Genomic DNA, 17,210 nt, shown 5'->3' on the forward strand with positions numbered 1-17,210 from the left:
ACCCCGTATGGATTTAAAAGAAATGTATGATAGGATCTGTGCAAGGGTGTTTCTTCAACCATGGACGCTTTTAACATTTCTAAAGGGATTCTATGGAACTTTTGCTGTAAGAAAAACCTGCGTGCATTTTGCAGAAGAACATTGTTTTGGTTGTGCTTCAGATTTGCATGATGTGCCGATGAATATGGTTCTTTCTCATAACTTAAAAAAGAGAGAGATGGGTAATATGATGGATAATGCTCATGAAACGTAAGAGATATAACCAGTTTAGAAGGAAAGGATCTCAAGGTGACGAGCTAAAGACGTTACTGTAGCTTTACCCGTTAATAGACACGGTACTTCCTTGAAAATAAATTCCAGCACAGCGCTACAACAACCATAATGAAGTGACCCTTCCCTCCCCGTCACTATACTGGGGTGTTAGGACACACACAGACAGGGTGAGTGCCTCAATCTCCGCATCGCTTCTACAACACTTTAAAACCCTCAATTCTCACCATTCCCGAAATGCCAAGCCGATGTTGATTCTTGTTTTATTACGAGCTCTGTCATGTTCTCTTTTTATAGCAGACTCTCAGAGGTTTGAGGTTTAGCTGCTCCATGTCAACCTTTCCCACTCAGTGTGAAAACTAACCTCTGCCAGTCCCACACCAGACACACGGCAAAGTAGCCGGAGCTACTTTTCTTGATTTACGGATATGATGAGACACGCACGGGGGGAGAGTGACTTATGTACGAAATTTCCTGCAAAAAACATTCTGTCAAGTCTAAAATATAAACACTTATAACAGGCTTACCATAGTGAATCAGGGCAAGACTTTACTATATAGAAAAACTGTCACGGCGGTCGACCAATTATAATTTTTGGAAAATGTCTATAAAAAATCTGAAATGGTTGATGATTGTCTAACTATTTGTATGTATTATCAGTTTTAAATATTTAAAAAAGTATATATTCTTCTGACAAATTTTTTAAATCTATAAAATCTATACATAGCAAAAATCTTTAAAAAGTAGCAAAAATAAATGATTGCAAAATTGTGTGACCTTCATAATAAATAAAAATAATGCAAATTCCTCTATTTTTAATATAAAGCTAACCCTAGGACATAAAAATGCACTAAGTTAAAGAAAACCCCACATTTATTTCATAAAAAAGTATAACAGTAATAATACTGTAAATTTCTCACAACATCAATGTAAAAAAGAGTGATGCAGTTAAGCAAACACTACTGTTCAAAGGTTTGGGGTCTGCCACTTTAAAAAAAAAATATATATATATATATATATATATATTGTTTTTTTTGGGGTTTTTTTGGCAGAAATTCATTAAATTGATCAAAAGGGACAGTAAAGAATTTATAATGTTACAAAATATTTATATTTCAAATAAATAAATCATCTTTTCGACTATTCGTCATAGAATCCCCCCCCCCCCCCCCCAAAAAAAAAAAAAATTGTATCATGGTTTCCACAATAATATAAAAAAAAAAACCACTGATAATAATAAGAGATGTTTGCTCAGCAAAGCTCTCTCTCTTCTCGAACACACAAAAATACTGTCTCAGGTAAACCTAATCTCCCCTCTCCGACAGCCTCTTATATTGTGCTCGACCAGCCCGGCAGAGCGGACAGGATTCTCTTTTTCTCCTTTATCACCCCTCAGTCCCAGCCAGGACAATGAGAAAGAAAGACTGCACTGGACACAGCTGAGCTGGATACTTCTCCTCTTCACTGTTAAGCTGTTTGGAGATAGTGAGGGCCGGGACACCGTCTCCCTCTCTCAGTGGACAGTGCTGATAGGGTTATGAGAGGGGAAGTGAGTGAAGACACTTCCTGTTGTGAGTCGCAGTCGGATGCTGTCAGTCAGGCTGCAGAAGTGATTACCTTCAGCTCGTCCAGATTCAAACATCCAGAGCGTCTCAGGCTGGGATATATCCTGCAGCGTGGATGTGACCTGTCACTCATCACTTCCTCCTCTCATTACTTCTCTAGCTTCCCTGTTCATCTTGTTTCAATTCAGGATGCATCTGTATTCTCTCACCCTGGCGTCCTCAAACTCTTTCTGTCTGTTGAAAACGGCACTGCATTATGCAGTGATGACAGGAGGGATGGAGGTAGATGGATTGTCAGTCTCATGCCCCGATCACAATGACAGTGATTTTGTCGCTGGAGGACAGTGGGTCGCTGTAATGACGGTCGCTATTGGGCAAACCTGAGGCTGGATGTCCTGCTTAACTGCAAAAATCTTTTTTTTTTTTATCTGATCACAAATTACCGTAGGTGTTTTGTGGCTAAAAATCATATGTAATTTTATTCGCCGAAAAATTTGTTTTCTTGCCTCTTCAAATTAGCATCCTGGAGGGAAAATTACTTTTTAAAATAAACATGTTTTCTTTGTTGTGCATTTTAAGCATAAATTTCATTAACTTTAGGTAGATTTCTCCACAAAAAAACAAGACTTATTATCATTTGCCATGTCTAGTAAAATGATCTTGTTTTCAAGGATGTTTAGACAGTCAACAAAAATACAAAGAAATAGTTTTTGAGATGCACTCAAGTTGTCAAAAACTTTGAAAATGAATTACCTCCAGTCTTAGTGCAACTGCAAATTATTGTCAGTGTGAACAATTCTTCCATTCCTCGATGGTCCATTCCTCCATTACCAATTAGATGAATTATTGGCTTTACAAGCTTCAGCACCATGGACAGGGATGTTCTCGCTCACACACACACACATATTCAGCACCACGGACAGAGGTGTACTTGCTCACACACACACACTTCAGCACCACTGACTGAGGTGTACTTGCTCCCACATAAGTTTTAGCACCATGGACAGGGATGTAATCACACACACACAAACTTCAGCACCATGGACAGTGGTGTACTTGCTCACACACACACTTCAGCACCACGGACAGAGGTGTACTTGCCCACACACAAGTTTCAGCACCATGGACAGGGATGTTCTCGCTCACACACAAACTTCAGCACCATGGCCAGAGATGTACCCGCTCACACACATACACTTCAGCGCCATAGACAGAGACGAACTCTCGCACATACACTTCAGCACCATGGACAGAGACATACACTATACAATTTTTTTTACAAATGTGATTCCCTGTTCATCCCTGATTCAGAACATAATTTGATATTTAGTGCACACTTATGTAGAGCAGAATTAGTATAAAACTTATTCACAATAGAGAGCAACAGTCTGGTTATGGAAGTAAAAACTCCATTCATTTGCTCCATTGGGAAATAGATTTTTTAGCGATAGCAAACATTTAAAGACCACCTTACTGTGAGCTACGAGGTTGTTAATCGATGGTATTTGCCTCATTTGAAGACGCCAGCCCACATTATTTCAACTTAGTTTAAAAAAAAATAGTTTAACAGCAGAATTTGAGGTGAAAACTACATTACCCAAGATGCTGTGCACAAAATTCCACCAATCAGAGTTGAAACAAGTAAATTGAGGCAAAAGATCTCGTTAGCTCCACCCACTCCCATGAAGCACAGCCAATGACGTAATCCCTACAATAAACTTAAAATATATTGTTTTGTATATAATCAACATTTTTAAATTAATAGTTTTAATTGTTCTCAATATAATTATGCTACCCGCAGTGCTTCATGGGATTGTAGTTATTACTATCACTAGAGCTGCTAAGTTCACAACCTTGTGCCTTTGTATTTTTGTCCGATTTTCAAATACTTTTTTGCTTTAAATCAAAGTGTGTAATGTTATGATCCACCTCGTAGCTGGTTGGCTTGGTTCATGGCTTAAAACGCTTTAAAGGAACCGTATTGTAAATGTATTTCAATTAATCATAAAATGGCCCTGACATGTCAGTACACATTAAGAAATCATGTTAATTTCAAATACTTATATCACTGACAGCAGTAGTCCGGCCAGGATATTGTCATTTAAAAGTGAAGTTGCAGCCCTCAACTGATGTTGATGTTGTCATGTTGTGTTTTGGCCTGATGCGCCACCCTCCACCTATCTACCAATCACGACGTCAGCAGTGTTTCGGCATCCGGGTTGCCAGCTCTGCTCTAGTCTCCTTGTTGCAGCCTATCTGGCAACCTCGAGTCAGGGGGGTGGGGGAGGGGATACACCGCACTACAGTAATTTGAAAGTGATTGCAGTACCAGTTTTGGCCACAATCTTACATACGGTTCCTTTAAAGAAAACTTTTTTGAAATCCCTATAGGAGAAAATAAAAAAATAAAAAATCCGGAACCAACGGTGCTGGAAAAGTGGCCAGGCACTGTTGCACTCTATAAAACTTAAATGTGGGCGGAGCATTTCAGTGTGATGTCACAATTAGAACCCAAGTAGCCATAAAAACAGCATCACACCTCCTGTACCTAGTACACTAACATGTGCCCTAGAGTAATGAAGTGTAATATAGCTTTAAAGCAGAAAAATAAAGTGTGCAGAGCTCGAGGACAGAATTCCTACCTTGACGTGATTGTATTCGTTCTTGCTGGCGTCAGAGCCGACTGGTTTATTTTCGGAGCGCGGCTTTAGGACCTGCCGTAGCGGGCTGGAGACGGGCAGGCCTGTTACACTGATACCATCTGAAACCACACAACAATATCCATTAGACATACGGCGTACATGAACACAGCTGCCAGAGGCCTGAGAAACAGAGTGCGAGGAGGCAGAAGGGGAAGTGGAAAGAGAGATCACTATCTTCTATGACTTATGTGAAGAGAGGACGCTATTATACAGCCATAATTCCTCACATTCAGAGGATGTGAACATCGCTCAAACGCTTTCCTCTCCACCTCTCTCTCCATCCACCTTTCTATCTCTCAGCCCATCTGTTTGTCCGGTGTTTAGTGCTCGAAATAAAATTAAAATCCATAACGTGACAGTTTGAAATATGATGAGGTGGAAAAGCGTGGTAATAAATAAGGCGACGGAGTACGTGTGCCGCAGTAGATCTCGGGAACACACTCGGGTGGATAAACTTTATCTCTCCAGCACATACGGATAATGGCATAAACGTATAAACGCACACACAAATTCACCCGAGCAAGAAACAACCTGGGTTATTTTTAGAAACGGGACATAAATATGACGAATGATACTTTCATCAACACAGACTTAAACAGTGCAGACCGCAGGAATGGTCTGCAAGCCTGGAAGAGCATACACACACAAAGCTAAAGAACACACACGTGTGACATCAGCTGCAGTAGGGATAGGTTATATATTCATGATATATACAGTACGCAATAATTGTTCTGCCTTTATAAAATGAAGCAACATTGTGATGATTTTACCATATTATTCGGACAACATGTTTCAGAATAGTTCAGTGAGTTTTAATCTTGTCTCTAATTTAAACATCAGTTGTGGTGTTGGGAAGTGCAATTTATTTATGTGAATCAATTCAAACAGTTCAAAATATTTTTTAAAATATTTGCAACACTCAAAAATTATCATAATATTCACCACATGCTTGTTATAAAATCCACTTTTAAAGGCCAATTACTCATTAATTACTCTGTATCACTCGGCGATTACTGTCAAGAAACGAATACATACATAAAAAAGCAGCTATGCTGAAACATGGATGTTGCATTGTTTGCCACAGAGCCATTGCTCTAATTGAAGGTCTTTCTGTAGCGGTGGCATTTGTGGATTTGACCTGCTTTGGCTCTGTCTGAGGGAGAATAATTAGGGTAAATCGCAGCGTTTGTCGTGCACAGATTGCTCTCCGTATCTCACGCAGATGTTTTGAATACACTCGGATGGATTCTGACATTCAACAGAAGAAGAAGAGCTGAGGAGACGCCAGGTGAAAAATGCACGTATGAAAATGAGGCTGATCACTATTCTAATTGAAAAGCATGTCTTGTGTGATTCACGCCTAAGCCACAGTCATCTTTCAAATGCTGTCCCTCTCCTGCGTAGTAAAAGAGACGTGTACACAGAAGCACACATCAGGACAGATCTAGTCAGTGTGTGTGTGTGTTTTACCACCCGAAAGGCAAGAAGACACAGAGAGAACTTATGGTCCTCATTACGAGTCCCACGGCCTCTGAAATGACATCACTTCCCCTCAAGAGTGTCTGGCACGATATGTCGTAATGTCTCCTGCTAACTTTACAAGTCTCAGATGCCCAGACACCAGGTCAAAGCTATCAGAGTGACATGAGGTAAAAGAAGGGCAGAGCTAAGAGAGTTACACGCGGTCAGAGGAAGGTGGAGCTGAGATATACTGTATATCTAGTTCAGTCATGAAGCTCTAGAGGGCACAGACTTTTTCAGGTAATTTACATGCAATCTGCAAGGAATCAAATCATTACTGCATGACACAAGCTGACTGGCCAATGAGATTGCTTGATCATCATTTATATAGTCTGGTCCAATGAGATTGCTTGATCATCATTTATATAGTCTGGTCCAGTGTTTGCTGTAATCTAGTCCTGCAGCTCGCTATCAGTAGTTTCTCTGAAACCCTCCACCTCCCCCAGCTCCACCTGCCTAGATCTGCTACGGGATTTATGTATGTCTATTTAAGCAGCAGTAGCATGTCTCACATGCTCACAGCAGCGTTTCTGTGTATCTTTTGACAGTAGCAAGTCCATGCTTAAAGGTGAACTATGCAGGTTTTTTACCTTAACTGAACAGTTTGAGTCATTGGAATGGTTATATTACTTTTTACGGGTTGAATGGTGGTCGTCTCGCACCCCCCTATCGCCTGTGAGCAGAAAAAACACCCTTGCAACTTTGGGCCGTCGGCTGCAGCGTCAGGAAGTATCGCGTGATATCAGGTCTCGCGATGTAACGAATTGCTTTACGGCAAAAAAAAAATCTGCTAATATGCTGTCAATATTGCACTCCCTCACGCTGTTCGAACCCGAATGAAGAAGACGTTGTAAAGAATGTCCCGTCTGCTTTGATGTCGTTGATCTACTAGCCTCTGGTATCTGAGAGTCACCAACGAGTTTTTCGACAGTGTTGTCAAATATCTATTCCGAAGCTGTAGGGGGCGCTCTACAGAGAAACCTGCGAGCAAAAAGCGAGAATACAGCGAAGAAATTCCTGAAACTGCATAGCCCTGCTTTAAGAGTTGTCATTATTGTAATATTATGTATATAAAATAAATATACATAAAATACAAAAAAATTAAATAATGCGCAAAACAAAATTCTCAAAATAAATGAATAATCTTTTTATATAAAGCACATATATAATTATATTAGATTATTTATTTATATTTAAATACATTTTCTGTAATAATAGTTATTTATTTTTATCATCTACCGTATAATTTACTATTATTCAAATAAATTATTATACAGCACCTTTAAAGGTTAAAAAAAATAAAAAAATAATGATAAAGTTCTTAAAGGTTAATAATAATAATAATTGAATGTAGCATATCTTTGTATTAAAATGAAAAAAAAAATGTTTTATATATACCGGTATATATATTTTTTTATGACAAAGATATGCTATATTAAATTATTATTATTATCATTATTATTAACCATATATATATATATTTTATTAAATAATCACACATTAAATACCGCATGATAATAGAGTTAACAGACTAACATTTTAGTTTCCATGACTTCATTAGTTTTCATGTGACACTATGCTGATATATTCCAAAAATACTGCCACACGACCAAAATTCCCAGAACTAACCGCCCGGCAGGGCAATAGTGTTTTTTTTTTTTTTTTCATATGCTCGCATGACGTCACATCAAGTCAGACAGACAGCATTCTTAAATCACCAGTAATCAGTTCTGCACAGAACTTGCAGTGCAAATCTCAAATGAGCTTCAGAGCAGATGAGGGCGAGGCTAGGAAGATGACAAGACTGAGAAGGGCTGTCACTCTGTAAGGACGGGCCTAGAGAAAGTGTGATGATAGACAGACTACATCAACAAGAGAATCAACACCTATAGCATTCCAGCCAAACGATCCAGCTAATAAACAGTCCATGTTTAACAGACGTCATTTATCTCCTTGCTTAAGTAAAACGCAGCGCATTGAACCCTGAAAACGCGGTGCTCAGTGATAGCCAGGCGTTACCCAATGAGGCTAGTGAGTTCATCCCCATGATGGCGTGACATCATCCGCACCAGGGCTCAGCGGTCGGCTGACGTCCAGCATGAAGGGTAAACGTTTACCTCCAGCGAGCTCTCAGCGGGGGGAGTTGTCTGCTTTAATGGAGCCGCTCTCCTCTCTCATTATGTTGTTCTTGCGCTGACATTTTAACATTCAGGGACTAATGTGTTTAGTCTGAATGTCTGGCCCTCGCGCTCCGCCTCCCTCTGATGGGGAGACGATTTATAGAGGACGGATGAATGAACGAACGAATGGAGCAGCGCGTTAAAGAAACTCGTACGGACTGAACCCAACGGCCTCCAGAGAGAACGACAGAGCCTTGCATCACAGCGATGACATCACCACCATCACAGCCTGAGTTATGCTGACCGGAGAGATGGAGACAGAGGAAGAGACGGAGACATAAAAGGGGCAAAGAAAAAGAGCTGGACGAAATAGTGAAAGGAACCGAAAGAAAACGTGTGGTGTGTTTAACTTTAACAAATTATTTTGAATGAATCGGTTTAATTGAACTCACTCTGCCAATCTGATGCAGTCAAACAACTCATTCACTTTTTATTGGTTGTTATTGTCTGGCTGGTTATGGAGTAAACAACAAATATATTCATTTAACTTCTAAAAAAAAGTTGTTTCCACATTCAATTAGACTATTAATTATTATTATTAATAAATGATGGCTATACAATTTACATGTAAATATATATATATATAGTCAGCATTTCAAGCATGCATTTAACAATGCAATATGTGGCATCTTTATATATATTAGGGCTGTCAAAAGATATATGTGTGTGTACTGTGTATAATTATTATGTATAAATAAATACACACACATTCATGTATATATTTAAGAAATATTTGCATTTATATACTGTATATATATTTATATAATTGTATTATATTTATTATAAAATAATATAATTTATTTTATAAATTATATTTTATATATAAATATAACCAATTTTTCTTAAATGTATACATGATTGTGTGTGTTTTTATATATATAAATAATTATACACAGTACACACACATATATTATGTAAACACAAACTTTTATTTTGGATGCGATTAATCGCGATTAATCTTTTGTCAGCCCTATATATACAGTATATATACACATTTAAATAGTACAAATATATTGAAATAAGAATAATAATTATTGTAGTCATCATTTATTAATAATAATAATTAATAGTCTAATTGAATGTGGAAAAAACCTGATTTTTAGAAGTTAAATGAATATATTTGTTGTTCGTTAAATGCATGCTAGAAATGCTGACTATCCAGATTTACAATATTCCCGTGGTTTATATTTTAGTTTGTGAAAATTTGTATAAATATGGAAGAATCACATCCCTGATGTTGACTTTAAAACCATCTGGAAGCGACTCCATCCAAAATATGCAACATCCAAATCCATTATGACATCACAATGGAGAGATTGATGAGGAGCCAATCAGAGATTAGGAATTGCCACATCAAACCCTTAAAATGTGAATGACTTGCTTTGATCTTTTTTTTTATTGTTTATACACTTATAAACCACCATGATGAGAAAACGAATGTCAAATATTACCGCTAAATAACAGCAATAATGTATTAGCACCTGCGATAACATCAGCAATGTTTACAATTCACTGCCCTCTACATGCTGCGCTAATAGGACGGGATTTAAGCTGTCTTATCAGCCTAATTCAGAGAAATGATTATTTCAACAATAATTAAAACATTTGAGCGGCCCTGGAGAGGAGAGAGAGGAAGGAGGCTGTTCATCTTGCACCTGTTAGCAATCCAAGCAGAAACGCACAGAGCCACTCGTCTGCTACAGTCTGCTCTCCTCATGTCTCGTTATGTGCGTGCAGCGAGACAAAGAGGACCTAGAGGACATTTACAATTCTCAGAGCTGGATCTGGAGGAGCTCAGAAGAGGTTGCAAACGCATTGGCATATCAACTTTATCACAAATGTTTATTCGAAAAACGTGGATAGCAGCTCAGATCATTTGATCTTGAAAGGATTGGATGTGCAATGTTTGATGTCATTGAGAATTTCACTTCATCTTTTTACATAGAAGTTAAACTTTTTCTTTCCTTTAAGACCAATTACTAAAAAATTAAAAATAAATAAAAAAGATGTTTTACTGTTTTTGTCTCTTACACACACAGAGGCTGCATTTATTTGATCAAACATACAGTAAAACTGTAATATTGTGGGGAAAATATTGCAATTTAAAATTGTTTTCTATTTGAATATGTTATAAAATGTCATTTATTCCTGTGATCAAAGCTGAATTTTCAGCATCATTCCTCCAGTCTTCAGTGTCACATGATCCTTCAGAAATATGCTGATTTGCTGCTCAAGAAACATTTCTGATCATTATTAATGTTGAACACAGTTTGTGGAAACTGATGCATATTTTCAGGGTTCTTTAATGAATTAAAAAGTTCAAAAGAACAGCATATATTTGAAACACAAATCTTTTTGCTACATGTTTTTACTGTCACTTTTGATCAATTTAATGTTATTAACCATGTTGAATAAAAGTATTAATTTCCCTCAAAACCGTTTGAAATGATGACTGGTCTACTGAAAAACAAAAGTATGATATGACAATAAGCAAATTTGCTCTACATTGCATCTCAGATAATGGCGATTTATCCTTCCTCTCCTTCAACGAGCATGACAGGTGTATTAAACTGAGAGGTGATGCAGAACAGAAAGAAGGTATAAGTGTAATATAGCCAGGAAACAGGCAAAAGGCACAAGATGTGAAGAGGAAGCAGATATGAATCTAGAGAGGAACTAGAGAGGGCAGAGGGGACGGAGAGAGTGTAATGCAGACGAGAGACGGCAGCTCAAGCGATGTCTCTGTTGAATGTGAAATGAGGTACAGACACCATTTCAAATCACATCCATGGGATCTGATCTACCATAACAGGGCAAAGTGAATACTGCCTTTCTTCCACCGAGAGCAATCAGGCCCATCTTGATTATAGTGTGATGGCTCCGGTGATGCACTCGCAGAAATTGAGCGCAAATTGGACGGGACGAACCAGAACGGACCCAAATGATGTTGTTTTTGGGGATGTGTGCTGTGTTCGTGCGGGTGTTTACCGTCGTTCAGGTCGTGTAACAGGTTCTCCTGACCAGAAAAGTCCAGTTTGGTGGATATGTTGACAGGGATGGAGACAGACTGACCGGATTTCAGAGGCAGGTGGGACAGGGCGTCCTGCAGGTCCCAGCTCACGAACTCACCAAACAGCTTCTCTGTAATACACAACACAGGGACATATTTGTTTAAACCACGTTGGACAGGGACAAACAGGAATTCTTTTAAACAATGAAAAAATATGAATTAAGAACTCCAGTTTCAGAAACAAGTACTAAAATGGATATTATTTATATAAAACATGATCATTTTAGAAGTGGTGTATTTGAAACATCTTTGTTTTTAATGTTCTTTAAATTATGTTTTAATATAAACATAGTTTTAAATTAATTATGCCATGTATAATATATTTTCATTGATAGATTCTGACACAAAAACATAACTTATTCTTCATTTGTTGCATATCCATTTATCTACAGCCGCACAAAGAGAGTAAACCGGTAAAAGTGTCATCCAAGCTCTACAAAAAGTAAATGTCTCGACAAACTCTTCAAATCTACAAAGGCATAGCAGGTAATTGAAAAAAAAAATTGCATATTAATATAATATTTTAGTTTAATCCCATTCTTGTTTTTCACACAAAATGAAGATGAATTAATGAATGGAGCCCCTGCGGTCCAGCCACAGACCCCCTATTGAAGACCCCTGCTGTATAATAATCTATTCAATTCATATCTAAAATTCTCTATTATGTGAGTCAAGATTTTTCTTTTCTTTTTATAACTCACCCTGGGAAAATACATATTTATAAACCATTGGTGATGCAAGCTTTGGAGGAAAAAATCCATTACAAAATATCTCTGAAAAATACTTCAAATAACATTAAGAAAATAAAAAGTTCAGATATGTTTTGGTGAACACCGAACATCTGGAGCGAGAGAAACGTCCTTACAGTGTCTAATGTAGTAACAACTCCAAACTCTCACTACTAATCCATATACTGATCTTATAAACAAATAATAAATTTTAAAATAAACATTTCATATTAAAATAGATAAATTACATTAAAAATTAACAAATAAAATAAAATTCAAATTAAATATATTTTTTTAATGAAAATAAAATAATATTAAAACTACACAAAACAACAACTACACAAAAAATACAATTAAATACACAAATTAAATTAAATAAATATTAAGGCAGGGGAAAAAAACGCAGATGAGGTGAGAAAATATGAATAAATTTGGCATTTGGATGAGTCAGCAAAGGGAAACCAACCTGGAAATGGCAAACAAAAAATGAAACTCCTATGTTTTTGGACATGTACAGTGGAGTACCATGGTATTCACTAAAGTACAGTGTCAATAACAATACATGACTATATTAATCATTCAATACCTGTACTGGCACTGTACTATGTTGTTCAGGTTCTGTTTACTTGTTTTCAATGTTTTTCCTAAACTTGCACCTAAGGAGAAGCACAATCGAGAGTTTGATCCTGGGGCGTAACAAGAATCTCACAGACTCGCTCTCTCTGTTCTTCTCGTCGTCTCCCGGCGTGCGTGTGTGTGTGTGTGTGTGTGTGTGTGTGTGTGTGTGTGAAGCCTGTTCAAAGCTTTATTCAGATGCTAAGAGCTCCCAAACCTCACTGTGGATGAAAAATAGACAGAGGCCAAATAACGAAGTCAAATTACTGCTGCACAACACGTCTGTGAGCGTTTAAATGAGGCGTCTGCCCTACAGACACATGATCCTTATGAATCAAAGCTTTGATTTTCATTTCCACATCAAAGACCCCAAAACGCATGAATTAGGGGCTACATTACAATGGCCGTCATCAGAGATTCAACGGGAAAACACTTCAGAATCAACGCACTGACTCTTATATTAGCACCTGCCACCTGTTTGTCTGAGGCCTGATGAAGGCTTTGACCATGTCTGAGTGAACGCTAACAAACCGATGTGTGTTTTAGCATAAACAGACTGAAAGTTACACTACAGTGTCTCAGGTCTACAAACACAAAGCCCAGATTCTAGTCACAAAAGAGTCGCTTGACTTTCAATATGACACGGCCAAGAACCGCAGAGGAGATTGTGTGATTGACATGCAAACCAACCAACCACAGCTCATCTTACATATCTCTGTAAACATATAGAGTATAAAGGTGAGTCAAATGTATTATTTTTTGGTTGAGCACGCCTTATTTCTATGCATTATGGAATGCGAGTCCTTTTATACCAGATAGAAAGCCACAAGATTTTATTAAAAAGATATACATTTTGCAGTGATCATGGCACAATTCATGCTTTGCGTAATGTATTTAGAGAATCAGGTGCTAAAGCAAAGGGTGCAAATAAAAGATAGAATTCATTCTTAGTGAATTACTAAGGTATATACACTACCGTTCAAAAGTTTAAGGTCAGTACGTTTTTTTTAATAATACTTTTATTCAGCAATGATGCATTAAATTGATCAAAATTGACAGACAAGTAAAGACATTTATAATTTGACAAAGATTTATATTTCAAATAAATGCGGTTATTTGGAACTTTCTATTCATCAGAGAATTTTGAACAAAATGTATCACGCATAAATATGAACGGTTTTCAATATTGATAATAATAATAAATGTTTCTTGAGTAGCAAATCCTCATATTAGAATGATTTCTGAAGGATCATGTGACACTGAAGACTGGAGTAATGATGCTGAAAATTCAGCTTTGCATCAGGAATACATGACATTTTAAAATATATCAAAATAGAAAATGGTTATTTTAAATTGCAATATTATTTCACAATTGATCACATAAATGCATCCTTGGTGAGCAGAAGACTTCTTTTAAAACATTGAAAAATGTTTACCATCTCTATTATTTGAATGTTAGTGTACGCGTACATTTAAAGATTTCGACTAAATCAAACAACCATTTACACTGAATTTATACACCATTTATAATTTTCTTCACTGCTTTGTCTGTTAAAAATGGCCAAAAAAAACACTAATTATGGTAACAGTTACACTGACAAGTACACAAATATTAAACTGGACAGAACTCATGTTGCTATATCAACAGTTTCATCATTTTAATTCTCAGAGTCTGCTCTTCCTCTAGCGGTTATCTATTCCAGCTGTCTCTCGAGAGCCATGATCCTCTCCTCAGAACAACACGGATGGAAATAAACAACCCAGACAGATGTTAAACCCTGTTCCACAACGCCGCGCTCCGGGGCCTGTGAGGCGTCATCCTGCAGGGCTTCTTCCTGGCAGCGGTCCTGGACGGATCAGGACAGCAGACTACATCATCCCGAACCACACGGCTGCCAACGCTACAATCTGTTTCTGGGAGCCTGGGGATCTCAAACCATGAGCTTCACCGCTCAAGTCTCCGCAAAAGGCAAAATTCACAATTAGCATGCGGCTAATGAGGATACAGAACCTGTGGAACTAAGTTGAGAACACAAAAATACGGCATGACATTTTTTATCTAGATTTAATTTCCCAAATTAAACCAAATTAAATTGGATTTCCCTAACATATTAGCATATAAGCAGCGCTTTCATACAGTCTCGGGTTTCGGGCGGCATGCTGACAGACATCATGGATCATCTGAAGCATATTGCGCATAATAACAGAGCTTTCCAAAATCATAATCTCAGATTGGCCAGCTTTACATGATTTACGGGAATCTTTTTCAACCATTTATTATGTTTATCTCCCAATTTCTGTGAGTCACCAAGCAGAAAAAAAAAAAAAACAGTCACGCTTTCTTTAGGAGAGCTTCCAAGGCATGGAATCTTTGAAAGATATTCAAAGGTTGAGACTTTCAATAGTGGAAAAGTCTATGTGAACCTCATTTCCATATATACAGTCTGAAAATAGCCTCTGTGTACAATTGAATTATTCAAAATGAGTTAATTGCCATAAAACTCAAGCCCAAAAGCCAAGGAGAGGAAGAAAAGGAGTGAGACCCACAGCTCAAGCTCTCCACACTAATTTGTTGGGGACGCAAATATTCAATAATTCATAAATCTGTGCGAGTGAATGCTAAAAACAGTGTGTAGACGGGCGAGTGGGCTTTATAAACAGCTGAGCAGTGACCATAATTCACCACGGTACAGCCGTTGCTAGGAGACAGAGTTCTGCTGTCTCATGTGTTAAACAGACACTGACCAGCACATTTCTGGGGGATTTGAACATTTCTGAGAAGTGTGTGAACTGAAAATACAGTATGGAAAACTTTGTGAAGTACTTTGCACAAACATTTTAAGTGTACATATGTATGTATGTGTGTGTGTGTGTGTGTGTGTGTGTGTGTGTGTGTGTGTGTGTGTGTGTATGGATGGATGGACGGATGGATGGGTGGGTGGATGGATGGATGGATGGATGGGTGGGTGGGTGGATGGGTGGATGGGTGGATGGGTGGGTGGGTGGATGGGTGGATGGGTGGATGGGTGGATGGATGGATGGGTGGGTGGATGGGTGGATGGGTGGGTGGGTGGATGGGTGGATGGGTGGGTGGGTGGGTGGGTGGGTGGGTGGGTGGATGGGTGGATGGGTGGGTGGGTGGGTGGGTGGGTGGGTGGGTGGGTGGGTGGGTGGGTGGGTGGATGGGTGGATGGGTGGGTGGGTGGGTGGGTGGATGGGTGGATGGATGGGTGGATGGATTGGATGGATGGATGGATGGATGGATGGATGGATGGATGGATGGATGGATGGATGGATGGATGGATGGATGGATGGATGGATGGATGGATGGATGGATGGATGGATGGATGGATGGATGGATGGATGGATGGATGGATGGACGGACGGATGGGTGGATGGATGGATTGGATGGATTGGATGGATGGATGGATGGATGACTCCAACACTCTCTTCTCTCTCATACACGACCTGTATATGCCTTACTCTTCCAGCAATTACTCTATTCAAATTCCTCCTCTTCTCGTTCATCTTCCTCTCCAAACACTGAAATTAATTCAGCCCAAACCACTTTCACAGACTTCATTCAATTGTTGCATCATAATTTCAGCCTTAAGTATAAACTGTATAATACATTTAAGATTAGACTGTGAAAATCTCAGATTGGACTGACAATGTTTGCCGTTTAAAAATGATGCTGTTAATATTTATACTTCTCGTGACTGGCAAACTACACTTAAAAGCGAAAGAATCAAATTCTCAATAAAACTCGGCAGAAAATGTAAAGAAATCAGAAGGAACTGTGTTGACTTTGGTCTATCGAGATGCAAAAAAACAAAGCATAATTTGTTGGCCGTTTTAAAGACACAACGCATAGACATTTGCAGCACTTAAAAGGCTATTTTAGGACAATCTTGCAAACTTTGAGAAATCCAGTGACTATTTTTGTACTATCTGCAGAACTGCTTTATAGATGAAATAAACGCATTTAATAATTGATGATCTTTACAACAGAACTGAATCAACACTGAACTGACCTCAGCTGAACAGCCGAATTGCATAATTTTCCTGTTATCACTGCAAAGCTGCTCTGAAACAATCTGTATTATATAAAGCACCATATAAATAAAGGTGACGACTTGACTATATTTATTTAAAAACATTTTTTTACAAGCACTCACTTTAATCGCCTTCAAGGTTGGGAGTACAATGCAAACCAGACAGTGGAAAATCTAGACTTATGATCTTCAATCAATCAATCAATCAATCAATCAATCAATCAATCAATCAATCAATCAATCAATCAATCAATCAATCAATCAATCAATCAATCAATGCTTTAGTTGTAGAAATATTTAAAGAATGTAACCCTGAAAAATAAAAAAATGCCAACAGTATTAATAATAATAAATAATAAAACAATAATAATAAAAATGTTTTAGTTCTAGTATTTTTTTAAATAATAAGAATAATAACAACAATTATATTTTAGCTCTGGTAATATTTATAAAACATATGAAAATGAAATATTCACGTTAAATTAATTATATCAATTACTTGAA

General features: G+C 37.8%; 1 protein-coding gene across 2 annotated transcripts in view; it reads right to left on the reverse strand.

Annotated features, from left to right (window-relative positions):
- trappc9 (trafficking protein particle complex subunit 9) overlaps positions 1-17,210 on the reverse strand; it is a 181,541-nt gene that overhangs the window by 91,583 nt on the left and 72,748 nt on the right. For both annotated transcript variants that reach the window (XM_079589902.1, XM_079589901.1), the window contains 2 exons: positions 11,227-11,379; positions 4,478-4,596 (listed from right to left, as the gene is read on the reverse strand). In XM_079589902.1, coding sequence (XP_079446028.1) covers positions 4,478-4,596; positions 11,227-11,379 — 272 coding nt within the window. The remainder of the gene's footprint in view (positions 1-4,477; positions 4,597-11,226; positions 11,380-17,210) is intronic.

Source organism: Phoxinus phoxinus, assembly GCF_949152265.1.
Source record: "Phoxinus phoxinus genome assembly, chromosome: 19".
Classification (NCBI taxonomy): Eukaryota; Metazoa; Chordata; class Actinopteri; order Cypriniformes; family Leuciscidae; genus Phoxinus; species Phoxinus phoxinus.